General features: G+C 35.8%; 1 protein-coding gene and 1 pseudogene across 1 annotated transcript in view; both read right to left on the bottom strand.

Annotated features, from left to right (window-relative positions):
* Positions 1-1,728: 1,728 nt before the first annotated feature.
* On the bottom strand, positions 1,729-9,255 carry LOC142632963 (WAT1-related protein At5g40230-like; annotated as a pseudogene).
* A 2,770-nt stretch (positions 9,256-12,025) lies between these two features.
* LOC142622792 (WAT1-related protein At5g40230-like) overlaps positions 12,026-20,625 on the bottom strand; it is a 42,945-nt gene continuing 34,345 nt past the window's right edge. Inside the window, exon 8 of the mRNA XM_075796327.1 lies at positions 12,026-12,120. Within this exon, the coding sequence (XP_075652442.1) occupies positions 12,026-12,120 (95 nt within the window). The remainder of the gene's footprint in view (positions 12,121-20,625) is intronic.

The raw sequence follows: 20,625 nt of genomic DNA, 5'->3' as shown, positions 1-20,625 counted from the left end.
TTTAAGAGTAAATCAAAATTACTAGGCTACATGTGTAAGAAAGAATTAGAATATTCACCCATTACGATATGTTTATGAAATCAAGGTCAAATATGGTTCAAATACAATTTTAATAAGGGTCCACCTAATGGAAGTTTTTAAGACATTTATTAATAGATCATTTTAAGAATTTTTTTATATCACTTTCATGATAAATATAAAAATGTGTAAAAGAAGTCTATTGATTTTTATTTTTCTCAGAAAAAGTTTCTAAAAATATTTTTTAAACTAATGCCTTAAAGGCATCCATTCACTTTTCAATTTTAATAATATTTGATTTTATTTTAATCTATACCAAACACTGTATCTAAATAATATTGGGGCAAAAGATTAATAGAGTTGGTGATCAATAATAGTTAATTTTAATTAATTTTAGGAGTTGTTAACCCCTGGTTTGAGTTGGAATTAGGAAGTCCAAATCTTAGTCTAGAAATAAGAAAATATTGATAGTTTCATATCCATAACGAGAAAAGAATGGGAAGGAATGAACAAAATGTTATTTTTTAAAAATATTTTTATTGTGATAAATCTCTAAATTTCTGAATATGGTGGCCCAAGGAGTGAATAATTTCTCCGGTACAAGAGAAGATTATAACCTAAGAACTCCTTATTAGGTCTTGAATGAAGAATAATTTTTTTTTTTGATAGGATTGAATGAAGAATAATTGATTTGCCTTGATTCATGCCATACTCACGAGTGATTATAGATAGATTACTTTGGCACTGTAATAAATATTACTAAGTAAATATATATGGTAAGACCCACTACTTATATGAGAGGAAGTAGTATATTTTTATTGAATACTCTATGCCTATATAGTATTAGTTATATTAGTTTAGGAAGAATCAACTACTATTTGTGTACTCTAAAAAAAAATTCTCCCTTTTCAAGCCTAGGACATTATGGTTCTAGGAAGAAGAAAGAATCAACAACTACTAGTGTACTCTAAAGAACGAAAAATTATTGGTTATATTAGTGTTACTTTTGTTTGATTAACATTAGATATTTTTTTTCCAAGGTCTCACGTGGATGCATACAGTCTCTTCTTTTTTAAGAGAACTAGAATTTCTTTCCCTCATTATTATAAGAGAAATATTGCGTCCACAACATTTTTATAATACTTTCACAACAAATCATAGTTGGAAAGTTGTTATTAGTTCTAATTTAAAAATACAAGTTAAATTATTTTTTTGCTCACCCATAACAACTAATAACAACCTAACACATAAATTTTGATATGAAAGTGTTGTAAAAATGTTGTGGATATAATATTTCTCTTTCTATAATAATTGAATTAATTATTATTTTTTATAAAAAAACAATAATTTGCACGAAAGAGGTTTCATTTTAAGATAATTTCATCTAACATTACAAAGTAACAGGAAAATTAACAGATCCTCAATTCGCATGCGTACAACACACCTTTATGCACAGGAACAGTTTTAGTAGTTTGCTTCATGCTAGTTTTGGATCCTGTCAAATTGTAGAACCTTTTGCAGAGGTTTGCGTTCCTCTTAGTATAGTGGCAGGAACAAATCTGAAAATAATTTAGGGGGAGGTCTGACCCGAGAGAAGAAATTCAACTCTAGTGAGCTATATATATGAAAATGGAACCCAAACACCTTAATTTGGTCTATGCAGTGCCATTGTTTGAAGATCCCAGGTTGCTATCCAACAAAGGGGTCTTACTAGCTATCTGATGAAGATCCCAGGCTGCTATCCAACAAAGGGGTCTTACCATCTGATGATGAAGATCCCAGGCTGCCACAGCAAGAGTCCTCACTCAAATCTTCTTTAGCTTTTGCCCACATGACAGCATAAAACCCAATTGATAATATAATTGCTCCAATGATACTGCAACATTAGTAAGAAAAGATGGTCAATGAATTGTTAAAAGATAAAAACTAATAGAGGTACTAGCTGATATTATTCTTCTCGATCATAAATCTAATTTTCTGTTGGAATGATGTAGAACAGACAGTACATGCCTTCCTGAAGCGAAGCAACAGAGGCGCTGAAAGTTACAATACAAAATCAAAGGGGGTGTCAGTAGAAGTCATTAGGGCAACAGTGTCGCCTAAATTTAGGTGAATTCATTCGTTAAGGCCCCGAAAATAGTATTTTTGCTATTTATAGTAATATTTGTTTTTCCTTAATAACTTTTAGTTTAAAAGTCAGAATTAGGATCCGTCTATTTTGAGACATCTCTAAGAGACAGTATTTTTAATTTTCACAATTATCTAAAATTTTCTATTTTTGGCAAAAATCACTATTTTGCCACTTAATTACGTGATTAGCGCAGATTAGGGTTTATGGGCATTTTCATAGTTGCCATAGGATTTTTTTATTTATTTTTTTTATACTATTTAAACATATTGTAGCCTTTAGGGTAATTCAGTTTTCAAATTTATAAAAATACAGATTTTGTCTATTTCTCTCTGGTGGATTCCAGGTAGATCTAATTTAGCCTATAAATATCCATGTATCAACTCACTTGTAGAAAGCCAAAAACATAAATGAACTTGTTTTTCAGCGCTTCCAAAATATTTGCGTGTTCTAGTGTTCAAAAGGGGGGATATGTAATGTATCTTTAGTGCATGCACGTTCACTTGCTTTAGTGAGAGAGAATGGTGTACCTCCCAAGATAGAGAGCCTCACCAAGGAATATGATAACCCATAGCAGCTGCAATGGCTATATGAGAGAATGAAAGTTAGACATTATCAATAGCTAGATTATCCTTTTGTAGTCCACGTATCTTACCGAGTATAGGATAGCGGCTAGTGCTATATTTGGCCTTAGTCTAAAAGCACTTAAGTTCCCTTCTGCTATTAAACATACTGGTGCAGATATAATTGTCGCAAACAAGAAGTATAGAAAGACCAGAGTGAACTCTGCTGGATATATCTTCATAACTTGGGCCTGTAAAATGCCACAAAATTTAAATTTAGCTTATACGTTTGTCTCTTCAATTGAGTTTGCCAAATCTCATGCTAAAACACTGAGATTTCTAAGACTTGCCTCAATAAAGTACCTGAACAATGAACCAGATTGAAGCCAGAAGATACTCAACTGTAAGTAAAAGGCCACCTATGACCCATTTAGTTTGTGATGAGCTCAATGGAAAATGATGTGGAAGGGGTGGTGCTTGAGATGCGACTGATATGATTGTAGGGCCCTTGTAGAAAACTACTATTAATGCACCTGATATTGATACTAAAGTTCCCATGATTTTAGCCTGAGTGATTGAGCTTCTCAAAGCTAGAACTTCCATCCTTTTCGAAACACCCATAAAGAGGTGAGGAAATAATAACATTTGGTGATAGTAGTTAAACATAAATGTATTCTACTCGGTGATTAAGAAATGTGTAATGTTATATGTCCACTAAGAAATTACTACATGGACGGCAAGATAAATCAAATCGGTATTATAGTGCCTTAGGGAAAGGAAAAATATCAAATTTACAAAGTATAGACTAAATTCATAAAAGATATGTTATAACCATTGTGCTGCATTTAGACAATCTCGTATTCATAAGGGAGAGATGCATTAAGGAAGTTTAAATCATGTCACAAACCAAAAATAGATAAATAAAGACTCAAAATAACACACCAAGCAGGACAATTAAAAAATGTTAGGACTAAGATTTGTGTTATCAAATCCCTCTATCAAATGTGTGTCAACGAGGGTTGTAATTATCGTATTTTTTTTAGGTAAAGTGTTAAATTTGGAGTTGCTTGAAAATCTCAAGTTAAAGAAGATTTGCTTGAGTGAACTCATATACCTTGCTCGGGTGATCATTAAAATGAAGTAGAGAGGTTACAGATTTTGCAATCCTAATTCTACTCGAAGACTGTTTTAACCTAATTTTTACCTATCTTTAAATACCCTTTAACGCACAACCTTCGTAAATAAGATAATTGTAGAAGAAACATTTAAGAAAGCCTTTACTTCCTTGAACCTAAATAGAAAATCCTTAATTCCTTATGCTTTTACACCCATAGTGCCTTAATTTAGTTTCCATCAAAACCATAGAACTTGTTAACTCTTGTCAATGAATTTATTGTTGTACCAAAGTTATGAATTTAATGAGTTCATTTATGGTGACGATTGTGTAAAGTTGTGATTTACAATTATTTTGTGTTAGCTTTAATTTCATGTCAAATTTTATTGTAATTTTGTTAAATATTTTATACCCTGTATTTATTGTGGGATTTTATTGTAAGGGTTGTGTGATAGAGAGAGAGAGAGAGAGAGTGTGTGTGAAGACTCAAGCATTTGAAATTTAAAGATTTTTTGCAGGTAGCTCGCGACTAAGCATTCCGCGAAGTGATGTATGTGCCTTGCACATGACTGGAATGCTAAGAGTCATAACAGATGATGATAACTGGTTTTCGAGAGTGTCTCGCGGGTAAGGCCTTCCTGCGAGATACCCGCGAAACAGCGTGTTTTGCTATTTTGTCCTACCTGCTCCACTACATTCTTATACACACTATATATACCGTTATTACCCACATATTAAGTAGAGATTTTTTCAGAAGAGAAAACTCTAGCCTCAACCATTGAGAGTGTGAGATTGTCATACCTACAATTCTACACACCATCCATTGTGGTTTTCCTCTACTCTTACCTCTCCATTTCTAAATTCTTGAGAGGTTGATAGCCAAACACTTACCACACCCATACTGAGTGTCCAGTAAGTTTTTTGATGCTGCTTGGAAGTATTGGAAGAAGCCAAGTTTTGGCGGATACAATTGGGCGCATTGCGGGATCCGGAAAGCTAGACAAAACATGGTTCCGAGAAGCTTTGTTGGAGTAGGAGCTTGGAGGGCTTAGGTGTATTGGGTAGACTAGGCTTGGAGGGTCTTTTGCTATTCGTGTATCTCAACTTATTGTCTAGTGGATCAATTTACCGTTTGGAGGGCAGCGGAGAGGTTTTTCGCCGAGTTCTTTAGTTTCTTCTTCGATAACATATCAACGTGTTATTTTGTGTTTGCATCTCTCTTTCCTACTCTTTTAGCTTTCATTTTACTGCTGTATTTTGTTGAATATGGCTTAAAGTAATTGTATTGTTTGTTTGCTCGTATTTACTCTATTCCGCACTTAGTTTAAGTTAGAGTAAAATCAACCGAGCCGTATTTTTTTATTTTAGGATCAAAACAGCTCTTGAGTTTTTAACACAAATCTGAGCTTTTAGATTGCATTGAAGAGATCCAAAATTTTGGATCCTCTACAGTGAGAGAAATGGATCATTTACTTATATTGAGTTTGAAAGCAAAGGTTTTGTAAATAGAGATTGATGCCACTTTTATTTATTTAATATATAGTGAGTTTTTATTGGGGTGGTTATATCTAGAGTGGTTTTTTTTTTGAAAAGTTCTTCAAACATTTTCCACTCTGTCACAAGTCTTTGTGTTGATTTTCTGTTTTTGTTTTCCTTTTTTTGGATTGTGGTATTCTTATATGATTACTGCTAGGAGTGTGAATGGTTTGGGTTGGATGGTTTTTTCAGTCTGACCTATGCTTGCTGAGTTGAGAGATTTCTAACCCATCCATAAAATGTGTGGAAACCAATCCAACCCACGTAGTCAAGTTAGGTTGGGTGGTTGGTGGGTGGGTTGTTCTTACATATATCACTCCTAAAAAGATTGGACTTTCATTAACTATTTAATTACTTTTTAAAATAAATTATTACAAATCACATAATAAGCCTAAATTATATTGCAAATTTCCAAATTCATGAAAGCTTATTCTTAAAATACCAAAATAAATCAAACTAAATTTTTTTAAAAAAGGTAATAAAATAACCTTATATATATGGTGGGTCGGTTTCATCGGATTGGTTGATTGGATGTGCATCCTTAATTACTTTATCATTGTGTTTATTAAACTCATATCAATTAAATTAGTTCAAGTGATAATTAATTTGATTATTAGATCAATGGGGTCAAAATTATAATTCTCAAAAGTTTTGACTTCCTGCACCATCGATATCCTTTTAAAACCTTTGTCCAATTCGTAATTCTTAATTTGTTCCAAAAACTGACATTTAATCAATCATCTACATTGCCCAAATACAATAAAATACCAGCAAATATATTATATTATACCTTTAGCTTTCGTAAGCAAGAGATATTTGTCATTGTCTAAAAACATGATGATTAATATATTGTAAGATTCAATTAGCTTAATTAATAAAGCTATATGGGAAGGATAGAATATATATATATATATATATATATATATATATATATAATATAATATAATATAATATGATACAATTACATAAGAAGAAAAAAAAATTAGAGAAAAAATTATAGGCTTACAAGTGTTATTACATTATATTTTATAAACTGATGTGATAATGAATGTGAATGTGACACATCAATTTGTAAATTTAATATAAGCGTAAATACACTTTTGATCCTCTACATTTTTGCTTCATTTTTATTTTGGTCTCTACTTTTCTATTTTACCGCTTTTAGTCCTCCAAATAAAAAAAACGTGGATTATTTTGGTCCTTACTATTAGCCTACTAATGAAAATTGCTTATGTGGTAAACTAAGTGTGGCACATTAAACGCTGATGTGACCATTAAAAAAATATTTTAAAAAATAATTTTACATTTTTAAATACATGTTAGCATTTTAATATATATATTTTTTAAAACCAGAATTTTAATAAAAAAATAACATCTCAAAAAATTAATTGAAAAAAAATATTAAAATCTAATTAAATTAAAAAAATTTCATTAGTTTTTCCGAAGAACGTGACTGGTCATGTTCATCTTATAATTTTTTTAAAGATTTTTATTATTTTTTTGGAGAGAACATAAGAACTCAAATCCTGAACATCAACAATGTACCTCTCTCTCTCATGTTCAAACACATCAAAACTCATATAAACAGATAACATTTTACTAAACATTTTCTTGGCAACCAAACACAACACCACCACTTGCGAACCTAGAAAACCCAACCACCTACAAACCCAGAAAACCCAACCAACAGCTGCAATCTAACCAAGCCACCACAATCTCCACCTCCACCGATCTAGCGCAACTATCAAACCCAACCAACCTAACCCTCTCTCTCCACCTTCACCACCGTTCTCCTCTAGTATGAGCCCTTCTCTCCACTTCCACTGCCACCTCCACCATGGATCTGAGCCACTTCATCCAACTCCACCACCAAAAACACCAAAACCTAAAGCCGATTCTCATTAATAAAATATACCAAAACACAACCCAATCCTCATCCATTTCAGATCTAGTTAGATTAAATCACGGTGACCCACCTAGTCATTACCGGTCCTGGTTTTGAGAGAGAGAGAGAGAGAGAGAGAGAGAGAGAGAGAGAGAGAGAGAGAGAGAGAGAGAGAGAGAGAGAGAGAGAGAGAGAGAGGATAAGATCAGTTAGCCATGGGTTTCGATCATGGGTCTTGGGTCTTCAGCAATGGAAACACAAAACGAATTAGCCACAAACCCATAAACCCAGATCAACAAAAATTACAACCCACCAACGAAATCTTTCACCAGAGATCACCACTGATCTAAGAGAGAGACACTGATATGAAAGAGAAAAAGAATAAGAAACAAAGATATAGACTTGTAATTGAAGATGAGTCAATGATGATTTGAGTTTTGTGTTTTGTGCATTGAAGGGATTTGAAAAAGAAAAAATTGAGGGGTTTGATAGGTTATGGGTTTCAAAAAGGAAAAAAAAAAAACAAAGAAAAAAGAAACACTGATTTGTGTTATGGGTTTTCTGCGGTGAAGGGAATCGATGATTTGGGTTGGCTCTGTTGAAAAGAATTTTTCGTCTTTTATTGTTGAAGAACTCTGATGGAGAACATGACCAAAAACATAATGAAAAGAAAAGAATATTTGATTTAATTATTTTATTTTTTAAAATCATAAGTTTATTTTTTTAATTGTTTTTCTGATGTGGTTTTTTTAATATTTAAATAAAGATGTGGCATTATTTTAAATACTAAATAATTTTTTTAATATTATTTTAATGGTCACGTTAGCATTTACAGTGCTAACAATGCATTCCGTTTGCCACATTAACAATTTATGTTTGTGAGATATCGATAAGGACCAAAATGGAATGCGTTTTTAATTTTAGGGACTAAAAGTGGTAAAATAGAAAAGTATGGACTAAAATAGAAATTGACTCAAAATGTTGAAACTAAAAGTGCATATACGCCTTAATAAAATAAAACTTGTAGTAAAATGTTAACCTTAGCTAGCTTTGACCCCTAAAAACTTTCAAAACTCTAGTTTTATAACTTCAATTTTTAACTTAGGTGTAATCTTTCTTAAAAATTGATAATGAAGTTGTTACAAAAATTAATCAAATGAAAAAAAAGATAAAGAAAAAAAAAGTGATGTTAGTAATAATTTCATGTATAAATTAATGACAATTTACTATTATAATTTGTGAAAAATATTGTCTCTATGATAAAAAAAAAAAAAAAAAAATAAAAAAAAGAAGGCTTAGAAAGAAAAGAAACCTGAAAATGACTGCAAGTTTGAAGCTAAAAGCCGGAGTGAGGTTGCTGACCGCTGAAGCAAGAGTCGGTGAACTGTATTCTATACCTATATACTCAGATAACCGAGCTAGAAACCTGCCCTCCGGCCCAACATAAATCTTATATCATCATGTGCAAATCTCATATTATTATCTAAATCAAATAGCAAAAACATTTTGGGTAATATTTTTGTACATACCCAATCACTCCAAGTAGGAAAATTCTATAGAGGAGAGACAACTGGAATGTAGGAAGCGCCGTTGTTCTACATGTATCAAATAAAAAATATATAGCCTTTTGTCAAATTATTTTTATTTTAATATATTTTTTTCTTTGGGTATGATATAGAAAATAAGGTTAAGAGAAATACCGGCGAAAGATGAAGACCAAGGGAGAAGAACAATAGTAGCAATAGCAAAGGAATAGAAAACAAAGACGTAGTAGCTCAACCCTTTCAAAGTTGCCGCTTTATATAAGGTGTTTACGCCGACGTTAGTGCATTCTACTGCAACCATGGCTGAAAACGGCAGAACATCCTTGTACCAATAACTACTTGCCATCTTTCTCTCTCTCTCTCTCTCTCTCTCTCTCTCTCTCTCTCTCAATGATTTCTATGTATCTTAAATAGAGTAAACAAGAATCTCTCCCAATGGGTATTACTATATAATTCTCCACGAAACATCATTGGTTTTCCTTTCAATTTATAGCTAGACATTGACATAATCAAATGATTTATTTTCGGTGGAAGACATGCATAATTAATTCGTTGGTGATGGTCATTTATTTAATACTAACTTCTAATGCTTTCGTGAAATACTACAGTTTTTTCTTTAACCATGTGATTATTTTTAGATAACCATGTAATTATTTATAGATACTAGCGAGGACCATTTTTTCAATAAAAATAAGAGTTCTCTTTAGTGCTCACACTGTGGGGTAATGTCTTTAGACTCACATAGGGTTATTGGTGAAACTAGTGCTAATCATATTTATACTATATCTCAAAAGGACTAATCATAATTAAAACTTCTTATAATTATTAATAAAATCTTGTTCAATTCAGTACATGCTCAGCATGAGACTCATCACACACTTATACAACCAATCAAATTAGTACATCATGTTAAATAAAAGAGGACAACACGTTGTCGAAGAGAACCAAATTTTTTCAAAGACACAAGTCACATTTGCCTATTTTTTCCTATGAAATACTCCATCAATTGACCTTCTTCAAGACACGTCAACTCACATAAATATACTTGCACACCTCACTTCTAGACACCTACACACACTAGCTCTTGACTTTCTTTTCTTCACTTCATACACCCCACCTCACTTCACATTTCACTTCACCTCTACAAATTTATATATGGGTTAACCTCACTTCACATTTCACCTCACCTCACTTCTCATCTTTCTTTCACCAATCTTCTAGACAAGTTAAGAATATGTGGCTGAGGTTTTATTATGTAGGGAAGCTCTAGGGAATTACGGAGAGAGAGAGATAAAGAGAAACTCTAGAAATTTCAAGAGATGAGAGTTAGGTAACGTTTGGATTGGGCTGAAACGCAGTGCGTCTGTGTTTCAGCCTCCCTTTTGTTTTTCCTGGATGCGCGTCTGTCACTATTCATTGGCTATGAACAGTAATTTTAAGCTTATGAACAATAATTTTAGGCGTAAATAGTAACTTGTTGCGTTTGCTTTTTTTTTTTTTGGTTGCTGCAGCATGCGTCAGGGGAGACAATTTCACTGTTTATGCTACTGTTCATGAACAGTAGCCGTTTATATTTGACTTTTCAGCCCCTTTTTGTCACACTCGTGGGCCTCGTGCACTGTTCACGAGACCCACAAACTTCACTGCAACTTTTTCATTAAAAATGGGTTCCACGGTACTATTTACACATTTATAAATTATTTTACTACAGTGTTTTGAGTTTTCAGCTGTATCCAAATGGACCCTTAGTGTTGATTTCTAATACATCACACAATACTTCACTTTCCTTAGGGCCAATCAGTGAGCCCAAGCCCTCACTGCATGAAGCCTAAGACTTCACTTGTAAATGCAGCGTGAATAATTTCTGAACCTTTCATTCTCTCGTGGATAGAATTTACTGCACGCATGTACATGTGCTCTGGGTGCAAGCACATTACACATGCATGTATGCATTGCACAGTTTTAGTACCATGAAAGTCATAATAGTTTCGAGACAGATGTTTCATTATCACGTACTGTTGAAAATATCATAGTTAAAATATTCGTTCACAATTGGAGATAAAATCTGTAGTTCTTAGTTCACCTCGCCTTCTCTGGTAAATACAACCATGGTGTTTGCCTTAATTCTTGGACCCCAAATGCTGATCACTGAAGCTACAGATACATTTTACAGAGACTTCTGAGTGCTGACAATTACTGTGAGATGGATGTTCTGTCATTTAACTTTGCTGATGGTACTAAGATACGTGTCCAAATGGGTTTCCTTTAGAAAGATTCCCTACATTATTAAAAAAAAAAAATGTTACGAGTGAGGCACATTTGATGTTTACAGGTATGTGCTGTGAGCTGCTCATTGTATGGAAATTAATTGAGCCGAGAAAATTTGCTGATGGAAATTGATGATGCCGAAGAAATCACCAGTAAGCTGCGAATACTCCTCAGATCGAAGCAACACCTGCGAAGAGAAAATAGATGATCGAACAGAGAGCACCGGTGTGGTGCCGGCTAAAAACCCTCCGACGATCAAGTTAGAGTCTTTTAAGCAACCCTAGAGTGCCAAAGTTGAGATATTTGTGCGTACTTTTGGGTCATGAGGGTTTTGGGGTATATATAGTGGTATGGGGCCGAAATAAACGCCTTGGTGAAGAAGTACTTTCCTTTTAGAAGAGTGATTCGTGGATCTTTGCCTATTGTATAGAGCCCTTTCCTTATAGGAATCTTCTTGACTAAAGTCGAACGTGTAGCGCAAGAACTTTCCTTATATTCACGTATGTAGAAGTCAAGATAGGCTAAGAATGAAGGTTGGATTGCTCCTTCAGCTTTTACCTGCCAAGGTCGTCAGCCCACGTGTATCTCCTACACTGTCGTCAGCCTATGTATGTCTCCACAAAGAACGTCAGCCAAGGACCTTTACAACCAAGGTCGTCAGCCTTGACTCGTCAGCTTGATCCGTTAGCCTAACGTCGCTACGTAAGGGGTGTGGCCTCGAACGTCAAAAGGAGGCATCCTAATGAGACTGGCTGACGGGTTGTATATTCCCGTCAGCCTCCTTAACGTATTGACAGCTTGTAAAAAACGTCACTATCAGAAATGATCTTCTTTAATCCCTCAAAGTTGTGTATGTAATATAAGGTGTGCTCTGACTAGCGACCACAAGCAAATTCATATAATTCTCTATACTAAAACTGGGTGCTGTACAATTTGTAGCATGCTTTGACACAATTGCTTACATTTGCCTTATACCTCTTGAGCTTTATGGCTCTGCAATAGAGGGGTCTTTTGGGTGATCGATGGTGATTTCAGGCAACCAACTCCATTGTCTTCACCAATATCTTCTTTCGTTTTTGTAAAGTTGTGATTTCTAACTAGCTTGTGTTGGCTTTAATTCTGTGCTAAATTTGATTATAATTTCTTCAATCATTTCCCTGTATTCATGTGGGTTTATTTGTAAGAGATAAGTGTGAGAGTTCGGTGAAGAATCAAGCCTCAAAGATGAAATAGTGCAGTTTGCAACTAGCTTGCGAGAAGAGTAACCTGCGAAGGGCCACGTGTGAAGCACATAACTGGAAGCTGAAGAGTCATGTTAGATTGTCAAATTCATGAGTGTTTCATAAGAAGGGCCATCTCGCAAGGAACTCGCAAAACTCTCTGTTTAGCAAAAAGATAAAGTGTTCTACCAAATTTTTTACCAACACTGTAAATACTATCATTACTTACGAATGGTAAGAAGTGCTTTTTAGAAAGAAAACCTTAGCAAATACACTTGAGAGTTAGAGATTGTTATACCCATAATAATTTACACATTTCCTTGTGATTTTTCTCAACTCCTACCTCTTCATCTCTAGATCATTGAGAGGTTTTTAGCCCAAACACTTACCACACCCAATTTGAGTGTTAAGTGAGATTTTGTTGTTGTTGGGAAGTATTGGAAGGAGCCATTTAGTGGTGGATGCAATTGAGCTGAATTGCGAAATTCGAAAAACTAGAGAAGACAAGACTCCGAGAAGTTCGTTGGTAGCAGGAGCTGGAGGGTCTCTTGTTATTCGTGTACTCTAACTTTAATTTCTAGTGGATTGATTTTGACTTGGAAGGTTGCGAAGAGGTTTTTCGCCGAGTTCTTCGGTTTCCTCTTTGATAACATGTCTTGGTGTTGTCTTGTGTTTGCATCTCTCTTCCCTACTCTTTAAGTTTTCATTTTATTGTTAATTGTGGATGAATATGGCTTAGAGTAGTGTTATCGGTTCATTGCACATATTTACTTTTGTTTTGCACTTTGTTAAATTTGAGTAAAAGTAATCTAGCCGTAATTTTTAATATGGGGTCTGAACAAACTCATGTGTTTTCACACAAATCTGAGCTTTCAATTTTTTTCCCACATTATAGTGTAGAAGCTAATAGATATTAATGTTGCTAGCTCCAATAAGACTGCAGAGAAGATCATCTAAACAATAAGCCAATTAAGAGTGATTATGTATGATTAGTGCATCACTAAACAATAATTGCGTGTTGCTTCCAGCTAAATTCATAGCATCTAAGAAACAACTAGAACAAGAGGGAATTGAGTTATCAATGCAACAAAACTTGGTTGCTTTGGAGATTCGCATGATTTTGTTTCTACTCCTTCCCTCACTTACAAATTCAACCGGATGTGCTTGGTTTCATAATAGGCTAATAATTGGTTCACACTTTTAGATGTGAAATATTTTACATAGGACACATTTGGTACATTGAATGGAGATTATAACAGAAATTGTAATATTTATTATTGGGAATAAAATGTGTTGTAATGTAATAACTAAATTTATTTATAAGTTTGGTTATAAGTTATAATATTAAAATAAAACTTAAGATTTATTTTAGGAAATATTTTACTCATATAATTATATTTCCTTAAAAATAATATCTATTAAATTTGAGAGAGATATAAGTAATTTTTTTTTATAATTGTTACATGTATATAGAAAGTTTGTTTATTTAGAAGTATATTAATTTTGAAAATTATTGCACCTACTAAGAAATATCTGATATAACACTTTTAGAGAGGAATGATTATTTCTTATTTTAAAGAATAACTATTCCTTATAGAGAAAATATTATGTCTAGTCTTGGCATAAATCCCACACTTTACACCCTTTAATAACAAACCTCGTCAACATTTCACTTGACAATGATATAAATTTGTGAAATTATGCTAGGACACAGCATTTGGCACACCTTTGTGCCAAAGGTCGTGTCCTAGCATAATTCAAATTTGTGACACACAATTACTCCAATAGCCCAACTTCCACACACACACACACACAACTGAGAAACAAATCCTTCAACCTCTAACCACCAAAGTGTAAAAAACATACAAAGAAAAATTTTGTAAGATTGTTTTGGTGGTTTCTTTTTGTGAGATTTGTTGGTGTGGATCTGATTTATTGTAGAGATGGATGATTCAAGAGAAACCCACAATTGCTATGAAGTATAATTACTCATTTTTCTTCATAACTGTGTGTTGTTTTGACTATATGCCGACTTAAGAGAGTAGAAGAGGGACGTGGGAAGTGGAAGATGTGAAAGGAAAATGAGAAATTTAGGATCTTTAGATCTGTGAGTTTTAGTTGTCGTGGGAAGGAGAATTCTGGGTCTCATCCGTTAGATTCGTGAGTCACTGTCGTCGGAATGAGGGGGAAAGCAGAGCAGCGAAAATTGTTGGTGGTCCATATATTTTTAAGGAATTTTTTTGGGCCTCCTCTCAAGCAGGCATCTCTGAAGTTGTACTAGTTTTGCCGTCTGGTCTGTGGGTTGCCATTGCCAGAACGAGAGGGAAATCAGAGCAGCAGTGCGGTGGCTGTTATTGTTGGTCCATGGAAGAGACTACGGATGAGAAAGGTGTTAATAGCATGATTTAAATGAGTAGTCATTGAGTGTGGCCAGTTGTATTAACGTTTTAGTAAAATGCTGCTGTGGAACTCTTTTATTGGAGGGCGTAAACCTCAAGCTTTACATCACAGCCGGAAACAATTTGCACTCTTCTTTGTAAACAAATATTGCCAGACTAAAGAATAGTTAAACCATAGAATTAACTAGTGGTGGAGTCAGTATTTGAGTTAAGGGAGGGGGGGGGGGGATGTATATGATATATGCACATTATGTGAATATATAATGTTGAAAACCAATTTTGAAATTTTAAAATTATTCATTTGGATACTAAGTGGTATTTTAATGTAATTATATGTAAACACCTTCACAAAAAGAAAGCATTCAATTATTCATCATATTCTATTTATCTAGTAAATTTATGTTACTTTTTATTATTTATACACAAATTTTTATAAAGTCGAGTAAATTATTACAAAAAATTGAGATCATATTATCATTTTTAGATTATCTTAAAGCAAACAATAATGTTTTGTTTCCCTAATATGTTGTATACATATTTAGTTTCTAAACCATAGTAGAGATTAGCTATTTTTAAAATTTTAATATATAATTAACTATATGAACAATAAACTTTCACAAAAGAAAAAGATTAAAAAAAATTCAAATATTATAATAGCTAAGTACAGAGGGGCTCTATCAAGGTTCATGATGGATTGTGGTTTTCCAAGTGGTTCACTTTGATTTCTACGTTGGTATGCAAGAGTGCATTTTTGAAGGGATTGATTAGGGCCTTTTGCTAAGGTAGGGTAGGAACTCACTAAAACTTATGTGTAAGGCATGTTAGTGGAGGACTTATAGTTGCTTATTGATTCATTTAGAAGGTAGAGTTATGCCCTATTTCAAGACCAAAGAAATAGAGTGGAGTTTTAGTTGGCTAAATTATCATTAAGTGTGAGTGAGTAGAGCTTTTAGTTAGATGAAATTCCTCACAGGTTAAGGAAGATAGTCCAAACAGATGTATTACTTTGATCTAAATTGCTATTTTTATCTAAAGAAAAAGTAGGCAATGGTTTTTAATAAGTATAAGCTAAATATTAAGGGTTTTTTTTTTTTTTTTTTTTTTTTTTTTTTTTTTTTTTTTTTTTTTTTGTGGGGGGGGGGGGGGGGGGGGGGGGGGGGAGCAACTATCTTCCCTCGACCCCCTTGGCTCCACCCCTAGGAATAGCTGTAAGGACACAGTTCAAATTCCCAAACCACGACTGGGAGGAAATGGGCTTGAAAGGCCTTTCTTCACAATGAATTTGTAGAGGATGGGTTTGTAATCTAGATTTCAAGGATGGCTTAGACAATTACAAAAAGAACGGGCTTTGGGCCCAATGGAACAAAACAAAGAATCGTTTGCAAAGAGTAAGACTGAGAATTCCTCCTCGGACTGTTTCCGAGGATAGTTTATAATAGTATTTCTCAAGTTTGGATACAAATATTAATTATCATACACTTTTTCTTTCTCAAAAAGCCTCCCCCTTTCTTCGTATGCCTTCCCTTCTATTTATACTCCTCTTCTTCTCTTCATCATCTTCCACTTTATGGTTGCAATCCTGATTTTCGGATACTTGTCCCATCCATTCTTCCCTAAAGCCCGCTGGGATTAGGGACTAAGTTCCAAGCTCTATGCTCAGGTCCCATCCTTCCATCTATCCAGTCAGCGTATCAATTACAGAGCTTTTAATGTATGGGCGGTGGTAGCAGCTTTACTTTAGACATTCCACCGCTCTTTCTATTGTCCTCCACGTATACTGTGTATCCTCGGCTTAACATTCCGAGGACAAATCTACTCCTTGGACGTTTTGGGACATTTAAATACTCCACGATCATTTTGACGTTTTCGGATTTGGGTTTCTAGCCCAAAAGACTTCGTTGGGCCGTCCTTCATAAATTACTGGGCCCAATACCCCTACAATAGCCCCTCGAGATTCTTTATTTTTTTCACCTCGGGAGGAAAATAGGATCTCGACTTAAAAGACCTTTTTACCTTGCAGAATCCTGGTATACTGCTGACGGAAATAACTTCTGAATTACCCATCGCGTGTTCCCGATGCTTCGGTATGCGAAACGCCCCCGAATTAATTATTGGCGCTTCTATGTCCCTCACGTTTCAGTGATATGACACATATCCAACGGTCGAGAGCGATTCCTGTGTTGAGGCGGGAATTCGCCCGCTTCAAAACACCTTTTGACATATAAATACCAATTTTCTTCAAAAATTCTTCACACTACAGAAACCTCATAACGTACCTGCCACACTTTCCATCTCCCCGTACTCTCTCTTTCTATCAAGTACCCTGTCCGAGGTGACGTGCTTTCTTCTTTTTTTAAAAGTAAGTTCTTCAATACTCTTTCCCCTCCTTATCAGCTTTTTGTTTCTTTTGTTTCTTTTCCTTCCCATCTTCTCTTTTTCACTGTATCTTTCATCCTCGGCGTAGTTAGTTTTCTTCACACCCCCCCTTTTTTCAAAAGAAAATGGGTAAATTTGCGTCCCTGGTGGATTCAAACGAGAAAATAGAGCAGTTTAAGGTTAAGTACAAAATTCCCTCGGATGTATCCATTAGGTACTGTAACGAGGAAGAATATTATACAAAAAGAAAAACGGGGGAAGTTGTAATCCTGATGATTGCGTTCATCGAAGGGGGAATGAAAATCCCCATGGGAATTGTGACTAGGGATTATCTTAGGGCCTTTAGATTGGCTCCCACCCAGTGCGCCCCAAATGTCTTTAGGATCCTAGGTTCCATAGATGCCTTAAATGAGAAGATGAACCTAGGGCTCACTCACCATGACGTGAACTGGGTTTATAACCTCCATTACCTAAGCAAAAAAGACGAATATTACCTAAAGTCTAGATACCCCGAAGTTAGGCTAATTCAATGTCTGCCTGAATCAAATAAGGGCCTAAAAAACGACTTCCTGATCGTATCAGGAAATTGGCACGACGGCCTCCCCTGTCTGACAAGGGAAAGGACTCCAGGTGAAGTTTCTTTTACATACTATTATATTTTTTCTTTTTACTTATTCTTACCCACTTTTACTTGGATAACTCTGCAGATCCACACGCAGCAGATCGTCATCCTAATCTTGTTGATTTCGGGCGGTTGGATAGGATCCTACAAGCTGAGATCTTCGTGCATACTGATGGCCAACTCCGTGCGGCTCATCTGATCCTCGGCTACACTCCGATATCTAAAGCCTTTCAGGCGCCGAAGTGTGTGATTAAAGCCCACGATCCTCGTCTTCCTCGGATTAGTGTTGCTGTTGAGGGCTTCTTGCTACCAGAGGGGACTACCATTCCTCAAGGTACTTTGGTCACCCAACCAATCCAACCACCACAATTCGTTCCAGTTGGGATTCCCACAGTTCCTTTCTCCACAAAATTAACCTATGGTGAAGCCGCGTCTTCCCACTCTACTGTAAAGGAAGAAGAAGAAGAAATAGTTGAGGTATCAGATTCCGAGGACGAGTTTGAGGTTTTTAATCAACCCTACTCTCCTGAAGATTCAACTTCCATCCTCGGCACCTTTACCCAAATCTCAAAGGCTACTACTGAAGAACTTGACAATATGGGCATTCAACGAAAGATTAAGCCCAGCCTAAAAGATGTCCTTGAGGGTGTCGAACAAGGGCCCTTTGAGTCCAAGAACCTCCAAAAGAGGTGCGCCCTCGGACTCAAGAGAAGGGTGCTGACAAAGGCCCTGAAACTAGGCTTCCTCCTCCTCCCCCATCCTCCCAAACTCAACGCACCAACATAGCTGATCTCAAAAGAAAAAAGGATCAGCCGAAAGGGAAGGAAGTGGTGGAGGTAGGAAAGGGCTCTGTTTCCAAGGAGCCCGAGGTGGAAAAGGGTGGAAAGCAGGCCCGCACCATGCAGACTAGGTCGGAAAGAAGAACCGACCAACAGGTGGCCGTGCGTGCCCCTGCATGGCTTCCTGACATGTCTATGGACGACGAGGTCATTACCGTGGATGCGTCCATTAGAAATTCCGATGAAGGGACAGCTGCATGCATCGCAGATGCATTGGAGCAGGCGCTGTTACTCCCCGAGGATATGGTTGAGCTTAGAAAGAAAAGGGACCATACCGTTTTCATGACTTTGAAGAAGGAGCTTGCAATGGTGAGTTTTCTTTCTCTAAAACCTTGGCTTTTGTTTTTATTTCCTATATATATATATATATATGTCTAAGTTTTATATGTTTTGTTCGTAGGCCGTTCAATTTGCCCATAGGGCAGAGGAGATTGCCATCAGCTCCTACAAATCTCTGAGGGCCGAGGAATCCAGGCGTGAAACCACCCAAAAGATCTCGGACCTTCACAAGAAGAAACTGCAGGAGGTCACAGCAAAGTTGGCTAAGGCAGAGAGTGACAAGGCAGGCTTAGAGGCTGATCTGAAGACAACGACTAAACAGGCCGAGGATCAGCGCCTAATGCTCCGTGAAGCCGACGACAACCTCTTAGCAGCACGAAGGCTCGTAGAGGATCTCAAGAAAGATCTGAACGAGTCTGAGAAGGCCAAAGAGGAAGCCATCAAGGGCAAAGAGGAAGCCATTGAGGAGAAGAAAAAGGCTGAGAAAGCAAAAGAAGAGGCCGAGATCTCAAGGGACCAAGCCGAACAAGACGGTTATGATATAGGCGTGAAGGAGGTCACCGAAACCTTCAAGGCTCAGGTTCCCAAGGTATGTAGGCATTACTGCCTCCAAGTGTGGAATGAGGCACTTTCCCAAGCTGGGGTTGATGCCTCTTCCATTCTTTGGAAAGTAGAGAGTGTCTACTATCCTCCTGCAATTCGAGCTTCTACCATTCCTGAAGCTGCCCAAGAAGCTGCCCAGGGATCATCTGAGGATAAGGGGGTGATTTGGCTGAAGACTCAACTTTTCCTGAAGATGCTCTTAAGCAAGTTGATCCAGCACAAGAAAAGGCGCTTGAAGATGTACAGCCCTCAAGTGACCTTCAGGAATCTTCGAAGGATGAGTTGGGTGATCAAGCTAATCCAATAACCTTGATAGATGATCCCAAAGGCAAAGGAATTGCCGTTGAGTCCTTGGTTCAGCTTCCATCTCCTCAAGACCCCAAAGGCCCTCTGAAGATCAAGCTGAAACAATGACTGCTTGTTGCCTTTCTCCTTTTTATTTTTATTTTATTTTATCTCTAAATGTAATTTCTAAGTGTGATTGCAAAAGTACTATTTGGAATCTAATATAAGCACGAATGTTGTTTTAGATGATTCTTACTTTTTTGCTTTGTTTTGATCATATCATTCCATAAGTACCATCTTTTTGTTCTTTACCAAAGTTAATAGCAATAACTTAAATTGAAATTGATATTCCAGGAAGGTTTAATTATGCCGGGAACTGTATTAAGTGATGCACTTTAAGTATTTGATTCTTCACTTTGGATCTCTAGTTGAACTATGTAAAAATAAGGCATATGGTCTTTTGATTTAGGCATGCAAAGATCTGATGTTTTCGACAAAAAGAAAAGAAGTGTTAATTCTTCCTAAGTAAATGATCCGAGGACTAGGCCTAACCTAGGTTTTGCTTAACACTTGGTAGAGAATATTAATTTAGTCGAGGTATGTGCTCCGAGGATTCAGGCATACCAAGCTTCAGCTTGATATTTAGACGAATAAATTTGAAATGTTAATTTTCCCAAAGTAGATGATCCGAGGATCAGACGTAACTTCGGTTCTGTTTAACACTTAGTAAAGAATATCAATTTAGACGAGGTATGTGGTCCGAGGATCCAGGCATACCAAGCTTCAGCTTAATATTAAACGAATAAATTGAAATGTTAATTTTCCCAAAGTAGATGATCCGAGGATTAGACATAACTTAGGTTCTGTTTAACACTTAGTAAAGAATATCAATTTAGACGAGGTATGTGGTCCGAGGATCCAGGCATACCAAGCTTCAGCTTGATAC

Source organism: Castanea sativa, chromosome 1 (genome assembly GCF_040712315.1).
Source record: "Castanea sativa cultivar Marrone di Chiusa Pesio chromosome 1, ASM4071231v1".
Classification (NCBI taxonomy): Eukaryota; Viridiplantae; Streptophyta; class Magnoliopsida; order Fagales; family Fagaceae; genus Castanea; species Castanea sativa.
The sequence above is the reverse complement of the archived record's forward strand: the minus strand, read 5'-3'. Positions and strand labels throughout refer to the sequence as shown.